This window comes from Sander lucioperca, chromosome 1 (assembly GCF_008315115.2).
Source record: "Sander lucioperca isolate FBNREF2018 chromosome 1, SLUC_FBN_1.2, whole genome shotgun sequence".
In the NCBI taxonomy this organism is placed as follows: domain Eukaryota; kingdom Metazoa; phylum Chordata; class Actinopteri; order Perciformes; family Percidae; genus Sander; species Sander lucioperca.
The window spans coordinates 35,383,312-35,407,453 of NC_050173.1; the positions used below are offsets into that span (position 1 = coordinate 35,383,312).

General features: G+C 40.9%; 2 protein-coding genes across 4 annotated transcripts in view; both read left to right on the forward strand.

Moving 5' to 3' along the window:
- The window catches only part of LOC116064304 (A disintegrin and metalloproteinase with thrombospondin motifs 2-like), a 122,441-nt gene extending 110,194 nt beyond the window's left edge, over positions 1-12,247 (forward strand). For all 3 annotated transcript variants that reach the window (XM_031319411.2, XM_031319412.2, XM_036007277.1), the window contains 12 exons: positions 324-499; positions 2,365-2,498; positions 2,586-2,709; positions 3,220-3,300; positions 3,441-3,604; positions 3,774-3,930; positions 4,062-4,197; positions 4,382-4,589; positions 4,925-5,054; positions 5,572-5,658; positions 8,825-8,919; positions 8,959-12,247. In XM_031319411.2, the coding sequence (XP_031175271.2) occupies positions 324-499; positions 2,365-2,498; positions 2,586-2,709; positions 3,220-3,300; positions 3,441-3,604; positions 3,774-3,930; positions 4,062-4,197; positions 4,382-4,589; positions 4,925-5,054; positions 5,572-5,658; positions 8,825-8,919; positions 8,959-11,049 (3,583 nt within the window). In that variant the 3' untranslated portion in view covers positions 11,050-12,247. The remainder of the gene's footprint in view (positions 1-323; positions 500-2,364; positions 2,499-2,585; positions 2,710-3,219; positions 3,301-3,440; positions 3,605-3,773; positions 3,931-4,061; positions 4,198-4,381; positions 4,590-4,924; positions 5,055-5,571; positions 5,659-8,824; positions 8,920-8,958) is intronic.
- si:dkeyp-72g9.4 lies at positions 10,065-19,631 on the forward strand. The gene is made up of 2 exons (XM_036007815.1): positions 10,065-10,071; positions 18,499-19,631. The coding sequence occupies exon 2, from the start codon at positions 18,501-18,503 to the stop codon at positions 19,272-19,274; it is 774 nt and encodes a 257-aa protein (XP_035863708.1). The 5' UTR covers positions 10,065-10,071; positions 18,499-18,500; the 3' UTR covers positions 19,275-19,631.
- The last annotated feature ends 4,511 nt before the right edge of the window (positions 19,632-24,142 follow it).

Sequence of the window (24,142 nt, forward strand, 5' to 3'; positions counted from 1 at the left end):
GTGTCAGTGTGTGTCTGTCTGTCTGTCTGTCTGTGTTGCAAGTTTTCAGTCTGTTCTTAATTAAGCTAAATTCAGCTGAAGCTCTACACTTGTTTTAGCAAGCATACCTCATTAGGAGTTCTTGATAGTAAACCTCTGATATTTGTTGCACTGACTCTTGATAGTGATAATTTGCACCTTAAACATAGATCAAGATAATTTGTACAAGTGTTAAATGTATTATTTCTAGCCCAAGTTATCAAATATAAGCCAATTAATTTTAGAACTGAAACAAAACACACATTTTGAATGGCAATGCGTCCTCTGGCCTGCAACCCTCTCAGACCAGCCAACGGGGGCCGTACCTGCATGGGGGCGACTAACCAGTTCCAGATGTGCAACACCAATGAATGCGAGGATATTTACAGTGACACGCGAGAGGAGCAATGCCACGCTTGGGACCCTCGCTTTGATATCCACAGCAAACAGCAACAATGGCTGCCTTATGAACACACAGAACGTGAGTATACACCCACAGATGGAAAGGGGTTAAGCAGTTTTGTTGAGAGATGGACACAGAAAGAGGCCATCACAATAAAGATACCAGCCTGAGAATGACAAACCATAAGTGATGATACACTGTGGAAGTTGTAAATACGCATGAAAGCCAAAAAGAGGAAGCAAACACATTTAATTTAATGCGGTTGGGTTTTAGAGGTTTATATATATATATATATATATATAGGTTGTGTTCTGTTAAGGTCATTCACATCTGGCTGAGTACAGCTTTGAGCTATGGCTACGCCCTCCCATAAAAACATGCCTCTCTTTGAAAATCTCTTTAAAAACAATCTTCTTTGAACTCTGTGTCTTCTCTCTCCACATTCACTGATGTCATTTGAACTTGACTACCCCTTCCTGTATCTTTTTTTTTTCCATCCATGTATCAGTTGGCACATATGGACAAGCTATCCAAATTCTCCACTTAATATCCAAAACCTCTTTACATTATTGAGATTTAAAGTGTAGTATGTGGTTGTCAGACCTACCCTGTCTCTAAGTGGAGGTGTCACTGCCTTTCTTATAGGTATTAAATGATCATCCAACTAAAGGGCAGCCCTAAAGTAAAGTGCTGAGTTGTCTCCATATCCAATCGGAGGTCACGCTACGCACACTCCGCTAAGAAGGGCCTTGCTAAATTGTTTTTCTCCGTTCTTATCATTTCTAAATGCCATATTTTTTAGCAAGGCTTTTTCAGTCTCAAATTACTTTTCAGTGAGTGCGTGTTAGTGTGCGAGCACAGATGTGCGTGTGTGTGTGTGTGTGTGTGTGAGAGAGAGAAAAAAAAGTGAACAGGGAGGTGAAATTGAATTCCATTCATGGTCTGTCATCTCCTGAGTTTCAGATAGTGTTCGGAGAGAAAAAAGTGTGTGTCTGCTCCAAGTGTGAATTTGTAGTATTTGTTCAGAGATGTTTGACACATTGCTGATTGTTGTCTCTATTTAGGTCTTTTCCCAAGTCAACAGATAAACTGTAATATACTCTTGAGCACAGAAACATGAAATGTAAGGCTGTTCTGTAACCAGCTGCTTAGAGCAATTCAGCCAACCCTTTGGTCTATCACATTAGATCAGAAGCCACAAATTGTCTCCTGTTTTTTCCCAGATGTGATCAGATGTCTCCTCTTAGAGCAGTGTGCAAAATATGGTGGATTTCAGGGGGTCTCTGACCCTTTACTTAGCACCTTGGACCTCCTGAAAACATCAAAATAGAATTTGGGGGTCTGGAAAAATTAAGCTAAGCTTTTTTTTTATTTAAACCATCTTCATTTTACTAAACACACACATTTTGATGCATAGTTTCTTGGAATGAGTGGCTAATATAGACATACTCTGGCTTGGAGGTATATATAAATCTATAAATACATTATAAATGTACCTACACTTTGACTCACGCGTATAATTACACCTGCAATGCATATGCAGGCTTCCTCAATTATCATAGCATATTTCACACACTGTAGAAGAGTTTCTGTGCTTTCTCAGTTCAACCTAAGACAAGTGTGTTTTCTCCACATATTATAATTCTACAGTAGCACGTCTGCCACCTGCTTATTAGTGTCAAAGCAGCACAAGACGAGGTCTCTGGATTATGTCCATGTGTAATAAACGTGATTAAGTAGGAGTGTTCATTCTCACTGGGATGAACTGCCAGGTTTTGTCTCTGGAGGCTCATGTAGTTGTAGCATGAGTCACACAGACAGACACAATGAGACACAGCGCCACGCTGACTCATGGAGAGCTCATTCAGAAAATAAAAAAGAATATTGGTTGTAAAGATGAAATCCAACCCAATTGGGGCATTTTTTGTGTGTTTGTTTGCCAGCTAACAAACGCTGCCACCTGCATTGCCAATCCAAGGAGACACGTGATGTGGTCTTTATGCAGAGAATGGTCCTGGACGGCACACGCTGCTCATACAAGGACCCGCACAGTGTGTGTGTGCGAGGGGAGTGTGAGGTGAGTGACGTTATGTGTGTGAGAGAGCAAGACAGCTGCATGTGGTCAGATCTTTCTGTGTTAAACTTTCCATGTCCTCATGAACAGAAAGTGGGCTGTGACGGCGTGGTCGGCTCCTCAAAGCAGGAGGATAAGTGTGGAGTGTGTGGAGGAGACAACTCCAGCTGCAAAACCTTCAAAGACACCATCACACGCACTGCCAAGAAACAAGGTAAACACACACTATCAGCCACAATAGCCCTCATCTTAATCTAGGACAGACTTGACTTGGCTCCCTCAGCCTAGCATCTGTCTATCATGCTGGTAAGTACAGGATAAATAGTTGGTCAGTGTCCTTTGCTTATAGTCTGTACACCATGTTATGTTCAGCTAAACATCGCCATCTAGAGGAAGATTTGTAACCATGTCCATGCCGCAGTGAGACCTGAGTTGACATGTTTCCACATGAGTCAAGCACTGCCAAGAAGTTTCATCAAACCTCACTCCATGATCAAATGTTTATTATTATATTAGCTAACCTTTGACGCCGCAACAGACTTACATTACAGCATCTAAATTCCCAGAATCAGATGTTTACTTTGGATGAAAATAGTCAAGACTGTAAGGGTTTTACCTAGGAAGAGCTCTTTACTGGATCAGCTGAGGCTTTTAGTCAGGAAACTGCGTGAAATTAGCTTTTTATGATGTTTGAGTCACAAACCAGATGTGCGTTTCATTTCAGGTTTCCTTAAAGTTCTTGAAATCCCCAGAGGAGCGAGACACTTACTGATCCAAGAACTGAAAGCGACCTCACACACTTTAGGTATTTGACATTGTACATTGTTCTTTTCAGTGTGATTGTATTGTATTGTTTTGTATTGTATTGTATTGTATTGTATTGTATTGTATTGTATGCGTGTGTGGTACAAGTGTAATCAATGAATATTTCTCACCCATCTACAGCTGTAAAGAACGTGGCATCAGGACTGTTCTTCTTGAACGGGGAAAACGATTACCCAGAATCCCACTCGGTCATAGAAAAGGGCGTAGAGTGGGAATATGAGAATGACAACGGCAAAGAGACACTTCAGACCACTGGTCCTCTCAGACATGGAATTCTGATCATGGTACACATTGAAATGAGTGAAAATTTAAAATTAATCTGGTTATACACAGCATTTTTTGCATACCAAATTATCTAAATTACACTTGAAATATAATTATTTTTTTGTCTGAAATAATATCAGTTAGCTAAAGTGGTAAAGGTAAAGTTTTGTCACTTCTTTCTGTTTGCAGATGAAATTATATGGAGATGAGGATGTGAATTTGTCTTATAAGTACATGATGAACATGGACAGTGACTCTGCCATTCAGAACAACATGCTGGTAGAGGACAGTGCCTATGAATGGGCTCCAAAGAGATGGTCCTACTGCACTAAGCCTTGCGGCGGAGGTACAGTCGAGCAAGGAAAATACTTGTTGTGAAACTGTTGTGTCTCTGAGATCAACTACGTGCATTTGTCATACCTGTCTTCATGTTTCTGTGCTTACATTTGTTAAACTTTCCATCCCCTCTTGCTGTAGGGAAGCAGTACCTGCGATATGGCTGCAGAAGAAAAGTTGACAGTAAGATGGTCCACAAGAGCTCTTGTAACAAATCCAACATGAAACCTAGAGGAGACACCAGAGACTGCAACCAGAAGCCCTGCCCTCCACCCATGTATGCATTGTATTACAGTATATGTCACCAACTGCAAAACATATAACACAACTTTGATAGACAACTTTAGGCTTTTTTTTTTACATTCAGCCCTCTCTTACCTCCTCTTTCATTGTTTACTTCAGCATTTTGACATTTTGAATGCCCTTAGAACTTTCTCTCTCTCTCCCGTGATGTTCTCCAGTTGGGTGACAGGGGAGTGGCAGAACTGCAGCAAACCATGTGGAAAGACGGGGATGCAAATCCGCTCGGTCAGCTGTATCCAGCCATCAGATGACAACACCACACGTTCCATCCACAATAAACACTGCAACGACGACCGGCCCGAGACTCGCAGACCCTGCAACCGACACCCCTGCCCCACCCAGTGGAGAGTCGGGCCGTGGTCACAGGTATGCTGGCTGGACATGGGTCAACGTGGAAATGGGAAATGATGTTTGGCCGATTTGACTTTTTGCAGGAAAATAGTTGTACAGACATTTCTGTATTGAAGCCTAACAGCTGGTATTTTTGTAAGACATTCAGTTTTTTAAATATCACAAGACTCCCTCGTAACTGTATTCTTGGCAGGTTTGACAAGCCTCCGAAAAACAGATCATCTTCTCGTTACTACTTTGAGTAAACCAAAAATAAACAGTCATTACATTTACAACGAACATTTAATGTCCATATTTAACAAGTGATTTGTAATAATGTGCTGGTTTGTGTGTATGTCCTGCATCTCCAGTGCTCAGTGACATGTGGTAATGGGACCCAGCAGAGACAGGCTCTGTGCCACACCAGAGACAACACCATCGGCCTGTGTCTGGACAGTAAGCCCGACACCATCAGAGTCTGTCGCATGGATCCATGTCCCAGTGAGTTTAAGGAACCTCCAACCCATACATAACCTGCCAGTGCAACCTATGTGGAAGTCACTCTAATTTATTTATTTACACACAATTGTCTTAATAAATTGAGTTAATAAACCGTGGATGTTCTTTTCATAGTTTTGGTTAACATGCCTATATGCAATACTAACACTGCTAAAAAATTACAGTAAATAGATGACATTGTTAAAAAGAAGTTTAGTATGATGGGGCAAGAAACACGAGCTGTCAAACAATCAAACAAACCCCCCCCCGTTAGCAAAACTTATTTACAAGAGTTTTGTTTTTCCCTCAGATAATCTGTTTTACTACTTGTGTTTCTTTACCTGTTTTAGCAGTATCACCATGTTGCCAGATATTGTAATAAACTGGGATTATCCTTGAATACATAGAGACAAACGGGCCCTGATAGCAGTGTAGAAAAGAAGATGTGAAAGGTGATCACAACAACGACTCAAAGAGTTCCCTTCCCACCTTAACTACATCATCACTCTTTTCTTTGCAGAGGGCTCATCAGACCTCAACAAGAACGGCAACATCCTGATCCAGTGGCTGTCGCGCCCCAACCCCAACTTCCCGAAGATCTCCTCACGTAAAACCTCCCTCTATAGTTCCCAGCCTGGTCTCCACAGCAGCAGCCGCAGCTGTATGTCTGTCCTCTGCTGGGCCCTGCCCATCTCTGTCCTCCTCTCTCTGCAGGGCCGGCCCCGGCTGGCCCCCTGACCTTCCCAACGGCCGTGCCTGTGCCCACACCCGTGAGCGAGCGGCAAAGCTTTCGCTTCTCTTTTTTGGGGGGGGGGATGTTGCCTCTCTCTCTGTATGTCTGAGACGGCTCTTAATGGGGGGAGGTCTCTGGCTCCTGTGTGTGCTAGTTGGTTCTCTCTTGCTCTGTCTCTCTCTCTCTCTCTCTCTCTCTCTCCTTTGTGGAGCATTGTGTTGTAACCGCTGGCCAGTCGAAAACTCAAAAGATCAACAAAAAAATTGATGTGAAAAGGATTCGAAGTGGCAAGGTTTCCATGGGCACCTCCTGAGACGTGTCGAAGAGCCATTCATGTGTGAGAGGGGACCCCCTCTGCATTTGGCGGCCATGTTTTGCGCGAGCTAGCTGCGTGTTGTCATGGGTTACCAATCCTGAGATGCAGCTGCGCTTTTTTCTTTTTGTAGCGCACTGTCATTGTGGAGAGAAACAGGTGTGAAAATAAACAGAAAAGGTATATAAATATCTATATAGAAAAAAAGTTATTAAAAAAAAATATGAAAGCTTTATTGTGAATGTGATCTTGTCACAATGAGGACATCTTTGCTAAAGTGCTCATCTGACATCTATTCGAGGATGAGAATGGCGTCTCATTCTACGTTCCATTCCCAGATTGACAGGAACTCAGCACAGGGACAGGAAGTGACATAAGTAAACCCTTTGATTTTTGGGGGAGGGAACTGTGTGGTGAAGAATCTTGAAGAAAGGCTAATTTAAAAAAAAAAAAAAACACACACACACACAAAACAGGGTAGTCTGACCGCTTGAGGTTGCTTCCCATTTCACCTCATCATCAGCCATCTTCTCTTTGACTGTTATACTAAAATTCAATAAATGCAGCTTATTTGTGCTTGCAGACTTTAAACAAATACATCTATAAATATATTTGTATTTATATATACCTATAAATCTAAATCTATATGAGTAACAATAATATTAATAATGTTTTACCATGAATAAGCTGTAGCTTATTTGCCTAAAACCTTTGGACTGCTATTGATCGCTTAGATCCTTGACTGTTATGTGTATTTTTTTATTGATTTTACATGAATATAGATGAATATTTAATAATGGTAAAGTGTTTTGGGGGAAAGGGGTTAGACCTATATTATGCAGGATTTGGTCAGTTAGTTGCCTCTCCATTCTCTCAGATGGATCAGTGGTTTACTGTCGCTTCTTGTTTTCTTTAAGGATAGGATCACGTTTTGTCATGCACATTTGCTCCATCATCAAGCGTTTGTCTGTGTGTATGGGTGCATGTCTGTCTTGTGATGAGTAGTTAATGAATGCATGATTGAATTAGATATACTAGTCTTGTCAGTGAAAGTGTATTGATCTCAGTCCCGTGAGGAAAGGAGGGAGACTGTGTGTGTGTGTGTGTGTGTGTGTGTGTGTGTAAGGGAGCTTCATCATTTGGGCTTTTACACATTGCGATCAGATACAGAAATACCTCATAAACTTTGATTTAAGAGCGTCCGATGATCTCATTTTATTTTGATGAACATTAACCACATGAACAATGCCTTATCTTGGATTGAATGTAATGGCATTTATCTGTGAAAGAGATGGCTTTACTCATTCAAAGTTTCACTCAGAATAGAGGCAGCTTCAAACCAACTTAACAAACTCACACCCGCCAACCATCAAACCTACCAAGGTGATGTTGGACCAATGTCCGACTACTGGGAAGGGTTTACAAAGGGCCTAGGGTATCGACACATGGCATCTAGAAAAAAAAAACACTTCAGACTTGTCATTGTATTGTGATCACATATTTCTGTTGTGACTATGTAGCGAGCTATCCAAGGTTTCCTTCTGCTGGAGTTGGACTGTATGAGACCAAGCCAGACCTAGCAGTGCGACTGTATATAACATTGGTGTTGACTGTATTTAATAATGTTCATGACTGTTATTTTCTTCTATAATATTCTATACTATGGGTAACTGTTTTGTGGCTTCACTGGCCTGCTGCGTGGGGCTGGCTAACGTTTGGCTAACGTTGAAGAAACATTCAGATGGACTACGTGCACTGCGTCTATATGCACTTTGATTTATCAGGGAAATTTTATTAATGTTTTGTAAATGTTTCATATGACACTTAATGTGCCATTCCAGTTTTTACATCATCATGGAAATTATGTATTTCATTTAAACAGCAAATATAATTTATGTACTTCATGTTTTTTTTTCAATCAATTAACAGATTGACTGGTTGATTTCCAAGTAATGAAGTGTTTTACCAAAGTGACTGTGAACTTGTAACTTTCGATACAGTTGAATTATTTTTCTTAAGAAAAGAATATATCTATATATTGAGCAGGGGGGGGCGTACATCTCATTGTTTCAGTTACTGTCATTCTCAACAGCAAAGTTGTATCAATAAAAATGTTTTAAAAAGTGTGATCCTTCTCTCACCAGGAATGTTCACTGGCTAGATCCTTTGTCAGAGGAAATGTCAAACATTGCCAGGAGAACAAGGTTATTTCTACTGGCATGGTACAAAAAGGGTACAAGTCAAGTGGTAGATGATTAAAATTTAACAATTGAAAAATGATGCACACCTGAAGCAAAGGCACCACAAAGCTACATGAGCAGGATGAAGTCAAAATTAGAAACAATGTGACCTGAAGTACAGTTATAGTTACAACACAAGACTGGCAACCCTTCTTTTTTCCATTTCTGCTGCTCTGGACTAATCTCATGACTGCTCTTGATGTTTGGGTTTTTCTCCTCTTCTTTCCTGCATCCTCTGCTAATGGTCTGGCTTTACTACTGTACTCTGCACGGTGTGGAACAAACACACACACACACACGTATGCATGTACTTTATGTATAAACGAACATACACACAAAGACTAATACTAATGTAACATTTTTATTGTTGCTCATTCTGTCACATCCAAAAGACCTATTCCAGCAATCGGACATATGAACACACACCTCTTTATAGTCTCTACCGCTGACTGCACCCAGTCTCAGCTCTCTGTTCTCTCCTCCACAGGCAAGCGTTGTCATGGAGACCGCTCTGTGTTCTGTCGTATGGAGGTGCTGAAGCGCTACTGCTCTCTACCGGAGTACCAACGCATGTGCTGCAAGTCCTGCAGCAATGTCACCATTCCAGAGCATCTGCCCAAATCCTGCTCCACATCCACCCCCATCACTTCCATCCTGCCCAGTGTTACAGCTCCTCCACCCACCAGCACCCTCAGCTCTGGCTTCACCTCCATCCAACCCACCACAGCTGTCATCACCACCATTGCAGCTTCTACCATCAGTCTCTGGACCACCACTACACCTACCACTGCTGTTCCTCATTCCACCCCTTCCCCACTAAGTGATACACAAATGATCACTACTCATCCTCCAGCTGCTACCACCGCTACCTTTTCCATGGCAACAACCTCAGTTATTACAACTTCTCCCAGTGTTACTGCTCATCCCTTACCTCTGCCTGTCCCAGACATAGACGAGTACACAGATCCACAGTTACAGACCACTATAAATAGTCCAACAACATCTGGTATGATAACTACTACACACCTTCCAGCAACAACCAGTCCAACTATGACAAATCCAACAGAAAGCAGTACAAAAACAGACGCCCCAGTAAAATCCAAGCCCAAAAAGATTCTGCCAAAGAAAAAACCCAAAAAGGTGATTCCACCAAAGATCAATCCGAAAAAGAATACTGCACTAAAAAATACTACAAGAAAAGATCTTTCACCAAATATCAATTCAAAAAAGAAAACAAATACTGCTCCAAAAAAGAATACACCAGAAAAAACAACTCCCAAAAAGACAACTACACCAAACACTACTCCCAAAAAGACTACTACACCAAACACTACTCCCAAAAAGACTAATTCCAAAAAGATTAATCCTCAAAGCACTATTCCACCAAACACTACTCCCAAAAAGACAACAACAGCAAAGACTACCCCCAAAAAGACTACTCCAGCAAAGACTACTCCAACAAACACTACTCCCAAAAAGACTACTCCAGCAAAGACTACTCCAGCAAACACTACTCCCAAAAAGACTACTCCAGCAAAGACTACTCCAGCAAACACTACTCCCAAAAAGACTACTCCAGCAAACACTACTCCCAGAAAGACTCCCCCTAAAAAGACCACTCTCAATAAGACTCCTCCGGTGAAGACTACTCCTGAGAAAAAACCCATACCCACACCCAAAAAGGAGGCTCCACCAAAGGCCAATCCCAAAAAGAACATTCAGCCAAAGACAAAAGTTACGAAGCAAATGCAAACAAAGACAAATCTCCAAAAGAACCCAAAACCAGGTCTCAAAAATGCCACACACTCTCCAGTCAAGGTTAATCAGAATAAGGCCAAGATAAAAAAGACTAATCCAAAAAAGAAAAAATTTCAAACAGTGTCTCCATATTATACCACAGCTCCTACTCCACATACAAGTCCAGAACAACTAAGAGAGTACCTTTCCTCCACTATCTCATCTAGCACTAGTGTATATGCGACAGGTGCAGGCATGCCTTTGCCTGAGTCCAGAATCAATGTTACGTACATCAATAACAGCACAGCAACTACAGATGAAACTCCACTGTGGTATCATGATGCTTCAGCCACCAGACCCAGCACTTTTGGTGATGTCATAACGCCGACTGGAACCACTCATTTTGAAGAAGTCAACATGCCTAGTGGAACCATGCCATATAGTGATGTCACAATGACAAGCAGCGGTGATGTCACAGTAACAGGCAGGACCATTCTCAGTGGTGAGGACATCACAATGTCCTACAACAATGTGGGAATGGATAGTGACACCATAGTGCTAGACGACAGCTTCACCATGGTGATCCCGACCATCAACAGTGAGCATATGACGGACCTTGCGTCCTCACCCTGGCTGGACATGTCTGAGTACATCCCTGTGAGCATCCCTGTTCCCACGACAACCTCAGACCTTGCTACAGACTCACCTTCCACCACTTTCACTCTGACAACCGAAAAAACAACCATCTCAACCATCACCAGACCTCAGCAAAGACCAGAGGAGAACAGTGAGAACAACTCCATCGACGTCATATACAACAGGATCATCGGCGTAGATAACGACATCTCCCAGAACAATCTGATCCCAAAGCGCCGGGTCAACCTCCGAGAGAGAACCAAGAACAAACGCATTCAGGAGCTTCTGGAGGAGAAGAGGAACTTTCTCCTCAGAATGAAGAGAGGCCACGCATTATGAAAGACCAAGCCTTCTCATTTCTCTTATAGAGATGAACATTTTCTTGACAGACTTTTGTAAACCCTGTTTAAATCCCTCTGAACTGCCATGATGCTTTATATCAGGCCTTTCCACAAAAAAACTGTCATTTTACTATCATGACAATCAGGACTGTTGCAGAGAGAGAATATTGTTGACAAATGTTTAAACAGTTGCTTTGAATAAAGAAAAGCCCTTTAGAGTACAGATTGTGGCAGATTTGAAGCAAATCACATTGCCTGTGTCAACACAATAATGAAAAACAGAAGGGATAAAAAAATGTTCATCCAGTTTGCCAGTTTGGCCAGCACTTTACAAATCCAAGCTTTTATCTCCCCCAAACCACCTATAGTCGTGTTTGAGGATTCATCGATGATTGGTAGATAAGGTCTAACATTGTTTGTAAAATGGTATTATCCCTACTGACACTAATGGAGCAACAAAATCTACCACCTAGAATCCAAATCTCCATCTTCATATTATATTACAGGACTTCAGCTCATTTCCCTACAGATTTATCTCTGTCCCCAATAACAGCTACTGTAGGAAAAAATGAAGATGTCTCCTTGTTAAGTGGCCAGCACTCTATACACAGTGCAAATTGGAGCTTTAGGAGGCCTGAAAGCAATATGGCAACGCTATACAATCAGAAAGTCAAAGTTTCCTTTTGGTATGATTGAATTGTGTAAAGGTTACCCTGCTTGGATTGTGTTGCCTTTTCCAAAACAAACATCTGTCTGACTACATGGGGTCTCTCATCTCTCAGAATTTAAGATATGGCATGTCAAGGGACATTGCCAAACATGTTGTGCTTCCCGAATTTTGATGATACATTTTGATATCTCATTAAGTTAGGTGAAAAAACAAAATAAGTGAAGACAAAAACTATACTGATTGCATTTTTGTTTTAACAAGTATGGTGCTTTTTTTGCCAGTGTTGCTAAAAGGGATGTCCCTCATGCATTTATTTATGTACCGTACAAAAAATATTATATTAAAATAAACAAGCCTGTTTGTATTAACTGTATCCAAATAGAAGCTTTAAGGGCCAGTTTGTTATTATTGTACATCTTGCAGCAGCTGCAAAAGCATCTATGGATCTTTCTGTACGATATCTGTACATATGGAAAAGAACTTAATGAATATTTATTAAAGTTTAAGTGCCTGTGGTATTTTGCAACTGTCAGTGTTGTGTGATTTTTGTTCCAGTGACAATTATCATGCCGCCCTTCTTTATGTTTTTGGCTCCAACCAGTAGTCAGAACATGAGCCTATGAGCCCTACTGCTGCATCAGTTTCAGGTTAAGACTGCACTGCTTCTAGTTTAACAATCTCATCAAATTATCAATAGCATGCTGACAAGCTTTTCTCAATCTAGTGCATATTTAAATCTATTTGCACGGTAATGCAATATCTCACACATTAATTTGTGCTCAAACCACTGTTTTTATTGTCTTTTTTTAATATCTTGACAGACTCAGATTGTTCAGAGCATAGCTGCCTTTGGACTGATGTTAATTCCAAAATATAATAAAGTCACTGATCGCTAAAATAGAGTCTAATATAGAAAAGCTAAGCTCAGTCTCTTCATTCTTGATGGAGCTGCTCCAGCAGTAGGCAGGATGACTTTACAAAACATCTGACTTGGGTAGAGTCATATGCACCCCGGGGATTCAAATGGTAGCCTAGGAAATGACTTGCCTACATTTATTTCATGGGGAACTCTTTTTTTCAGGTTTTCAGGTTAAATCAAAAGTGAAAATTGTTCACATTTACCCTGTTTCCACCAAGGCATTTTGAGGGCCGGTTCAGAGCCGATGCCTAATCTTGAACTAGTTCTTCGAGTTTCGACAGCCAAAGAACTGGCTCTCGGCCAGAAAAACTGGTTCAAGAGCTGCACCAACTCTTTGCTTGACGTGAACCGGTCTTGAATCAAGTCTTGCTTACATCAGGGGCTGGGGGTGGGTTTATCGTGAACAACAACACCAACGAAAATGTTGTGACCACCATTTTTAAAAACACACAGCTTGTGGAAACATGGATGCTAAATCAAAACAGTGGTCGTGGAGGAGACTCCTAGGAGTATGGTCCTCGGCAAAATAAACTAGAGGGAGCCTCGAGAACAAAACCCGTGTTCGAGGAGATACAATAGGAGATGGCTGCAGCGGGGTACAACCGAACCGTTGAGCAGATTAATAAACTAAAGAAGCTAAAAAAAAGGAGTACAGGGACTGAGGTCTGGATACTGTTTCACAAAAAAGATGTTATTGATTTTTTTTGTGTAATTTTTCTACACTTTGCGCTAAAGGATTCCATTCGCATCTGTATTGGGGCTTCATCAACCCTTTGCCCCCCCCCCTGCCTCGTAGATCTCTTGTCCGCGGCCATGTTTTTTTGATGGGGCCTGAGCTCCTGGTTCTGCGTCGCCCTGTTGTCTTCCTCCTCCTAGCTTCGTGTCCGCCCTTTGCCTGGTTCTTCCCCGCCTTTTTTGCGCCTGGTTCTCTCCCTGGTTCTGCCGTCCCCCCCCTCGCGCGGTCTTGTTGTATCGCCATATTGGAATTATATACTGTGCACGCCGCCTTGCGGTCTTCATTATGGCTCTCTCAGCACTCCGGTTTGGGTTTTTTATTTTCTGTGGAGTCTAGCTTTCCCGTGAATCTGGCCCTCCTCGTACGTCACCGTGTCAACACACACTCATAGAGCGTCTGTTTTATTAACAGTTATGACCCCGGTTCCCACTGCCCCTTCGCAAATCTAGCGGACCCTTCCGACACCAACCAGCTCACAGTTACACGATCTATCCCTGGCCCTAGCACATCCCCAACACACCCAGCTTTCCGGCAGTTCACTCACCCCCCCTCATACCACGAGGCCACCTGCACACTCACTTTTTCCGCCAATTCGACATTTTCCTCCCGCGTTTGCCCGACCAAGACAGCTCGCTGGCCTACTCTACATTTCTGTGGTTTGGGGAAAAGTCCAAAATAGAGAGGAATATTTGTATACAGTAGAGGATAATAGTCCTTTATTTTATTTTATATATGCACAGTAGGGATGCAACTGACATTTGAGAGAGAGCTAACAAGGTCATGATAGTTTTCCTGACTCAATTTAAATAACTTATCCCTCGTGGTTTGTACTTAAGGTACAAGGGGTCACAAAAACAGTACAGTTACAATCTAATTGAGTCCAACAGCCCACCACGTGAAGATTGTGACTGATTATGATTTTTTTGTTTTTGGCGAGACTGTTTCAGAGAAGTGCTGATCCAATTGTATTGATTTTTTTAAGGCAATAATTTGCAGTTGTGTTGCAATGGATTGCTCAATGTTGAAAATCTTTCATAAGTCATAATTCATAAATCAAGATGTATTGCAATGTGATTCTATTTACTGTAACTGTATTATATTGTTATACTGTTATGTGCTCTTGTTATTTTGCCCACCCCTTGTGATTACATTTTTCCCAAAATATTTCAAAACAACTTGTTCTTGGAAAAGGCAGTTAGTTGTGTCTCTGAGGAAACTCCCCTCTCTGCCCTTCAGAGGACGACTCTATTGGCCGTTTCTCAGCGTCCTTCTGGGTAGCAGGAAGCTCAGTGATAAAAATCAATAACCAGAGCCCTTCCATTTATCCATCCTTCTACTCAAAGTGTCAAGCTCTCTTCACCCACACACTGAATCTTTTATTAGTCATATAACATATTAGCATTCTCCTGTATCAATCTAATTCTTATTGCACCTACAAGTGGCTGACAACAAAAGGTTCAGTTCGGAGAGAAGAGGCACATTGAACAGGACTGGAAGTGTTTAACCCTCCTTTTGCCTTTGTATATAGAAACACTCTGAAATGATCGTATCTTTTATTGTGAAAATGCAATGCTGACATTGTATGTCACTAGGATAAACTGCACAAGATTATCGCTGCATTATGTTGTAAGATAGGATAAAAGATTGGGTAGTTGCAGGAGTGCTGCTATAGTTCATGCTGGTTCACTGTCATGTCACTGTCATTGTTTACGGGGACACCTGTTGTTATTGGTAACACCTGTGCCTTTCCTCCTATGGCAAGTCAAAATGCCTGCTGTGAAAAGGGCTGTTTGTGTGTAAAGTCAATACATGAGGCCATCTCCGGTATTTTTTGACAATATTGTAAATCTTAGGCTACAAAGGGGGACACATTTTTGTAGTTTACTAATGCAAAAAAAATGATTTTTCCTGCCAGATCTTGTTCTTTCAAAATTGTGTGTTGCGGTGGGCAGGACGTTAACAATCTATGCACATACATGTTTACATATAAATATTCAGTTACCTATACGTCACACATACTCACACTCTATGCAGTGTATAAATATGTCTCATTTGTAATGAAAAGACAGATATAGAGCTCCAGTGTATCATTGTTGGAGAACTAACTTAGTAAAATAAATTTAATAAAGTAAATTGAAGAATTTCATGATCACTGAAAAGTCAAATGTTAATGGTTGACAAACAAATAGCACAATTAATTTTATACTTATTGTATGGCCTCAATTTGAATGTAGTCCAATAATATGATGTTGCAATGGCTAATTGTCTTTGCACAGTATGCTCTGGGTTAGTGTTGCTGAGAGCCATCAAAAAACAACTCAACCCATTCATAATCTCTTTAATATGCCTGTTGATAAGACAGCTATTTCCATTTAAACACATACACACACACACACACACACAGCAACAAATACAAATGCCAGCATGACTGGTGTTTAATGTTGTGTCTGCTGTTGTTTCTTTTAATAAATTTACATCCTGCCATTTTACTTTTGAAATACTTTAGAATTGAAGCCTGGTTGATGTTGTGCCTTGTGTTTGTCATGATGAATGCAGTCCGTGTGCTGCCAGAGAGTCTGTCAAGAGTAAAACTGAGCAACGTGCCAAAAGAGAGAGAGAGAGAAAGTGTGTGCGTGTGCACGCGTGTACGCATGTGCGTGTGTGTCTTTAAGGCAAATTTTAGTTCTTTGTGACTAGTCCATTAGATCTTTTTATAGGTTGGATGCAAAGAGGATGTGACTCATATGACTCATCAGAGGTCATGCTGCCCCCAACAGACACACACACACACACACACACACACACACACACACACACACACACACACGCACACACACACACACACACACACAATAGGGGCATCTGGGGGACTGAAGGGTCTGAAGCAGTCTCGTGTATGAATCCTCTGGTGAGCAGTCATGTGATCCTACACAAATCATGAATGCGTCACATCATAAATAGACTGAAATACACATCTACATTTTAAAACAAAAACAAGAATATCTATATACTTGAAGTAACATGGAGTATACTTTAACAAGTACTAACCTACTATAGAAGTGCATCATGACTACTTGTTATGAAATGTGTATGCAATAGTAGTTCTCTTTTGTTTTAAATCAGATTACTTTCTTGAAATTTGGTGGTTAGTGTAACTTCATAAACATCTTAACAAATGCTGTTTGTCAAATGTACAAAAAAATCTACTGTTGCTACTAAATTCGTCTTTACCTAGAAATTAAAGCAGTGTGGGACTAAAGTCTAAATTTACATGAACTGCAGTGGTAAAGTGTATTACATACTTAAAAGGCATAATGAATGACTAAGAAAATTATCCAACAGGAGAGATTGTTGAAGCCTCCTATAATCTCATCTATGTGTTATGCACACACACGTGCAAAGCTCTCATGTTACATGCTTTACACGATCATTGTCAAACATGTTTAGCTCCACAATATGTAGATTTCATGGCACAAAGAATATTATTATTTCGGTAGATTTGCCAAAATTACAGGGGGTGACTGTGTTCATTTACAGTCAGTCATTTTTATTTTTATTGCATCTTGAAAAAAATGAAGACAAAATAAATCTCCATCTCTTTTTCTCCCTGTGTTTTTCTATTTTGTTTTCCCCTCTGTCTCCTCTTTTTCTCATTACCCTCCTCCTTTCTCTTCCCTTTTCTTAGTCCTCCCTCTTTCTCTCTCTTCCGTCTTTCTCTGCCCCTGTTTTTCTCCCTCCATCAATACAGTTGGCCAACGAATGCTTGGGCTGAAAAAATAGATGGTGTGTCTATTTTTAGAACCAGGGAAGGAGGGCAAACCAAAAGTAAGCTAGGGAGGGAGGGAGAGAGGGAGGGAGGAGGGATGTGAGGAGAAGATAAATCTGCATTCTACCGCTGCCTCTCATCAGAGACAGTTGGAGCTACAGAGACGTGTTCAAGGAGAAGCAGCATCACTGGCTGGAGACTTAGCATCATAAATAAAATAAAATAAAAAAAACAGATTCAGCTGAAAAAAGCTGAAAAAGGCTCCAGACTGATATTTAAGATTGCAAGAACAGAGAGAAGAAGAAAAGATCAACTGGACTCGACAAAGAGAAAGGTGAGTGCAGAAAATCCTTACATCATTACTGAAAATGCATGAGGTGAAAATACACAGGGTGCCTATTCTGTGCTTCAGCACAGAGCTGCTGCCGTGGAACCATTTTTAGCCGTTGTATACCGAAGGTGTGGTCTAAATTTAGCAATGGTTACACCTTGGAAGAAACTGGCAGAGGCTGGCATTTTGGTTTGGGTTGGACTATATTTGGCATGGAGGTTGAGACGAAAATATATTGTGGGCTACCCTCAGGGTTGTAACAATGTGGGGTTACATAACAAAATACAAGCTGACACATTCTGTGGCTTTACATGACTGAAATGGCATTTCAATTAAAATAGTCATCTATTTATGTTGCCTCTGGCTGCTCCTTGCTGGGATTGTTTGTATTTTGGGCTGTTTACATTGCAACTCCAAAGTCAGCAGGGGATGGATTCTGAAATGGGAAAGAAGAGGAGAGAAAGACTAATTAAATTTGATTTGATACAGTCAGGGGCAAAAATGGATGGTTGTGTTTTGAAACGCTCCAGGCTCCTAACAGTTATTTGTCCAGCAGAAAAATGATGTCATTGGAAAAACACATTAATCTGACGAGGTATAACATAACGGACTCTTGAAAACAAACTGTATGCTTAAAAGAAAATTGTTTTTGTTTGTCTATTGGATATACAGTATAATATGTTATTCTCAATAATAAGTCTCCGAAATGCTGTTGAATCAAAATAATGTTTTCTTGGATGGATAGCACATCGATGTGCTGTTTTCTAATAAAGCAGAACCTGGCAGTCACAGCCTTTTATTATACCTTGTTAAAATCATATCATCATTTCAAATTTAGCAGTTATGCTATCAGCCAATCATTGTCCACTGTTATTACCACATCCAGCAAATGTGTTTTAAAACCTCAAAAGATTCAGTTAATTCACTGTAAAACTGCTTGTACATTACTCTGTATGTTCCCAAAAATTTGACAGATGTTGTTTTGGCTCAGAAGTTGATGTCTTCCCTCCTTGTCTTTCCCTCAGCTATGCGACCGCGGTCCAGACTGCTGTCCAAGAGAAGACTCCTGCTGCCCACAATCAGAGAGGCCACCGAGGAGACGTTGAGGGATTTGAATGAGGCCAACACATTCCACATCGCTGGCCACGGCCAGGCTGTCTCCTCTGAAGACTACCTCCTCTCCATCTGCCACCTGGCCCACCCTACCTTCCCCAACAGGGGCGTTACCCCGGACAACATCCACACACGACAGCTGGATGCCGTGCACCAGAGGCTGCGGCTGTCACGGCTCAGTGGGACCACATCGACCACCTTTGAATTCAGCCTCACAGAGGAGGCCAATGCCATCGATATGCAGCAGGGAAAGGAGAAAGAACTGATTGGCGAGCTGATGTTTGGCAATTCTGACCCCCTGGAGTATCTTTATGGACACCAGAACAACCTCTCAGGAGGTGTGAGGAGAGCATTTGTTGAGGAAAGGTTTACAAGGCAACATGGGAGGGAGGGCCAGGCTTGCTCCAGAGCTTACAGCACCCCCTGTGCTTCAAGTCCAGACCTCCCACACCACTGCAAGAGCAGCTGCCCTGACTTACACAGCACTATTTCAAACATCTCCCCAAAGCACAGCTTCTCTAGGTTAGAGGCCAGGAGAGGGAGCCCAGCAGACAGAGGAGCAGAGGCGGAGAGACAGAATCCAACCATCAGACAATCCCTTATCTCCCAATGGATCTCTGAATGCAGGTCGGCGTGGAGGGAGGCGCGCGTGCGAGCCTGCGTGCTGCCCGCCATCGCAGAGATATAGGGCACAAACATTGTGACAGTAAACATTCCTCAATAAAGTATCCTTATCTTTTTTTGTCAGTGCATGAGACATTGACTGAAGGAGATATGTAGATGTGTACTGTATTATGCAGATATATTGGAAGGATACGATTAAATACACATTTCAAAACATACAGAGGCAAGTGAATATTGTCATCATTGTTCTTCTGTAAAGTTATATCAATGTTATTATATACTGTTATGACCTAGACTTGATGTATGATGGTGGTCATACAAAATCATAAAAATGGACAAATCTGCAAAATGCTTTTTTTTAAGCTAACAGTGTTTTTGTGACATAATCTGAATCAGTAAACAAATCTTTTGATACTCTCAACCAAACTGTGTGATGTGTTTTTTTCTGTGCTACAATCTGTTTTCTGCGTGAATCCTTCGAAAATGAACTCTGATCTCGGCTCTGCTGGTGCCAGGCGCTGGAGTTTCTATGGTAACTGTCGTGGGATCCTGCCTGGGGATCCTGCTCTGGTAAACATGAGCATGGAGAAACACAGGCTGAGCAAAGATGACACCGCTGAATGTAAACAGGTTGCTATGGTGGTACCGCTGCATGTCACAATCAAAAGCATAACATTACTGATTCATATGAATACATTTTGATATTGCAACAGAACAGAATATTCTGAATTTTGTCTGTAATTTAGTTTTAGAAAGAAAAAATATTGGCTATGATTATTGAGAATTGTTTTAATCTGGGTTAGTTCAGCCAAAAACAACACAATGCAATCATTGGTTGTAGTTTTGAATCTTAAACGCTAGAGGGCAGGCTTAGAAAATACTTTACACACAGCCCATCACACATTTTATAACCTGAAATCTCCTATACATGGACGGCCATAAAATACACATTTTATTTAAAACTGGCACATCAGCATCATGGTAAAAGACTCAATTCACTCCAAAAATATAAAACAAAAAACATATACCTGTGCAATTTGTTTTTATTTCATTTGACCAGTTTTTGATTTATGTGCCTCTGAGATGTGTGCCTCCACCCCAATATAATGAAGGGAAATCAAATTTGGTTTGTGCTGATTAAAGGATTTTACTTTTGAAAAATATCAACAACTACGTGTCTTTCCAGAGACAATGTCCCTGCTTCATACACTGTGAACTGTTTTGATCTGAGCTACTTTCTACAATCCCTTTGACAAGCATGTTCTGAGGATTATCCAGAGCTCACTGGTTCTGGAAAGTGATGATGCTAGTGCTGTTGCTGTTTCAAATATACATTTTCAATTCTATGAGCAAACACATTTCGGTGAATTGGCCCTTTAAGATTGTACAAAAGTAAAAATCTGCTTGCGGGTCATTAAAAGCTAAACATAAATAACACTTAAGAACAACATAGAAGATACAAGTTCTTCCATTTCGTCAAGATAGAGGATGAAAAAGTCGCTGAACTGAACTCTCTGCTGTTGATCATTGTGACTGCATTGTGAGAAACAATTTTGAATCATTTGGTTTGCGCTTTTGAAGCAAAAGTAGTTAAAGTTTAGAGAGGCCAAGCTGAGACTCTTCTTTATCAGAAAAAAAAAGACATTGGCTGTTTGTTCAAAGAGCTTAAGGATCGAGCTGGTTTATCACAACTTGGTTATTTATTTTAAAGATTTAGCCAAGATTTCTATCTGTAATGATCATGTTGTACTCAACTAATTAATTGCTAAGATTTGGGAATGCTGCAACATTGCTAAAGGGACGTTGCATGGGGCAAGAAACACGAGCATTCAGATAATCATGCAGGTTTAAACTCTGGGTTAGACCTTCTTCCTGTTTCAAATCTGGCCAACCTACTTGCCGTAGTAGTTTCCAAACAACGTTATCATGTGCAATGAGGGATTAATACCAACATTTTGGGAGCTCACTTTTGGTTTGACCATCAAATCAATCAGTCAATGTGGCTGAATTGTTGGCTTGCTCACAACCTGTCTGAACATTTGTTGGGACGATGTCGCCATGTTCTCTATCGTATCAAGACTATCTCTCCATGGAGTTACATATTCCATATGTACGGGGGACGGACCCACTGGGGCAGTTGACGTGGATATCACTTTAAAGGGGAACTATGTCGTTTTTTTAGCTTAATTTACCTTAACTGAACAGCTTTGGAGTCATTGGAATGGTTATATGACTTTTTTCGGGTTGAATGGTGGTCGTCTTGCTCCCCCCTAGCGCCTGTGAGTGGAAAAACCACCCCACCTGGTAAGCCACTGGCCTCAGCACCAGGAAATATCGCGTGATATCAGGTCTTGCGATGTAACAAATTGCTTCACGGCACTGTACACATACGCCCATTCAGGTACCGGCTAACAAGGTAGCGATGGAGTTTTTCATATTATCGTCATGGCTGAGCCGGCAAAAAAGAAGCAAAAAGCTAGGAAAGCATTGTCGGAGGAACAAAGAAAGAGGAAACGGCAGACTGACCGAGCGAGGAGTCAGACACAAGTAAACATAGGAGCTGCCAAATATCTATTCCGAAGCTGTAGGGGGAGCTCTACAGAGAAATCTGCGAGCAAAAACCGAGAAAACAGCGAAGAAATGGCCAAAACTGCATAGCGCCCCTTTAAGACACACCATGTGGCCCATGATTCGGCATAAAAGGCCTAGGTGGGCATGGGTTCAATGATTAACATTAATTAGAACGGTATCCGAGAGGCCTTGCCTTGGAGAGATAGTCTCTTTACTAAGAGAACCAAGGTTACCTTATAACTGAACGTTCACTGATTTCAGCATTTTAAATGCATGCTGATGGTTCCATTCAAAGAAAACCACCTTTACGGTCACAGGAAAACAGTTTCTTATCGAGGCTGGAAGCTCTCGAGGAGTCTCATGCGGTCATATCGACATGCAAGTCCAACCAACTTGATAGTTAGTAAAGACAGAATGTAATCTGCATGAAAAAAACAACATTTTTACACATTTATTTTAATGAGTTGAATGTAATATTATAAATCTGTCTCTCTGTAGGCTGTATCATCATCATCATTATTATTGCTTCGCCTCTGAGGCTAAAAAAACACCCACTTTACATGTATTTGTAAAACATCATTCTTAGCTTTCTCTTATCTTAATGTGTTGTTGTATGTTGTGTTTGACCTGCACCATCAAATCAACATAACAAACTCTTTGTACAACAGCCTGAGGCAATGGGTCACTTAAAATGCTGAGTTGTTTATGTATGATGAAACTCCATGAGTCTAGAAAAGAGTCTAGTATTTCATCACAGCTTTTCTGCTGATCATAGAAATCACTTTTCAAATGAAATGAGAAGTGCAACCAAACCAGGCTGTATACTCAAAGTTTGCAGAGGAAGAGACTCTGCTGACATTATTAGTTTCCTATCGGTTCATTCCTACACAGGGTCACACTTTGTGGTATTGGCTTTTGGTGAAGAGCTGCACTGCTTCACAAAAAGGAAACATGAATTATTAAAGATAGTTATGGTTGGTAATCCCCTTGCATACCCAAACCCACATTCACCCGCTACACAGCCAATAGGAACAACTGCAAAAAAAAACGTATCTTCCATGAACCGTGCTGGTCATACATGTACTGCTACTAAAAGCTGGACCGCAGAGTCACACCTTTTTGTTCCTGTGCCAGTCAGAGAAAAGCTACTGATGTAAGCTGGTGCACTCGTCAGTCCCCAATAAGTAAAACCCATGAAATATTAACTAAAGGGAAGTATGAAATATTCAAGCTTGCTAAGTGCAATCTGTCTGTCGGAATGAAACCTTCAGAGTTCATCAGAGGTAGCAGCAGTATACTGTACCACTGCAAAGCACCACGTGACAAATAAGTTCCCCAATAAATCAACCAGGGAAGGTCCTGATATGACTTACAATTTCTTATACGCTCACATTTATTGTTTTGGAAAAAGATTTCTTTTGCATCAAAATCTCTCTTCTGTGATATTGGTTTTAAAGAAGTGACACTTGCTGACCACCTGACCACTGTTGTTTAGTCTGTGCCATATGTAGAAATAGATGAAAGTCCCTTTCACTGCTCTTTTTTGTCAGGGGTTACCCCTGTGTCTTAAATTAGCACAGCTTGGCTTTGAGGCGACTTCAACAAACTCAGTCTCTATTTCCAGGGTTAAGAAATAGCTTGGTGGAACATGAAAAATACATATTACAATGAACCAATTTTCATATCCATATTTGAAGAAAGTAAAAAGTACATCAGGGTTAACACTTGAGAACTATGTATCTCCATATGTGATGATTTCTAAGATCCAGTACTTGCTCACAACATCCACTAAAAATTAAAAGGGTTGGTTCACCCAGATTAAAAAATAACATATTTTCACACTTACCTCGACGGGTTTTCAGTCATGCAGATAGTTTTGGTCGTACTTGACCAGGTTTTGAGATATCAATCTCTAAGACTTCATGGTATAGCATAATATAGTCACCTTCCGTTGCCTTTGTGGTCCTTTATCATTCTCTAAATGTTGTCATTATAAACGGTATAGTACATTACAGGAAAGCTGGATTTTCAGTATAAATGGAGTGCTTTTCATTATTCCGTATTTGTGGTACAAAATATAGAAGAAAAGAGAAGGATATCAAAAATAGAGAAGGAAAAAGGTTGTGATGGGATGTCACTTTGTAGAAAAAGTGAAAGACGATAAAACTGAAACTAGACCATGAATTCTGCTGAAACCAAGCATTTCCTTTAAACTGCATGACTTTCTATCTGACAGTGGAGTTGAAGCTATGTAGCATTTCAGCATTACATTGTTGTTGAGTTGTGTACTACATTATTCCAAATGTTTCCAACAAGTTCAAACCCGGAGAAATCGGATTTTATTCTTGGACATGGAGCGTA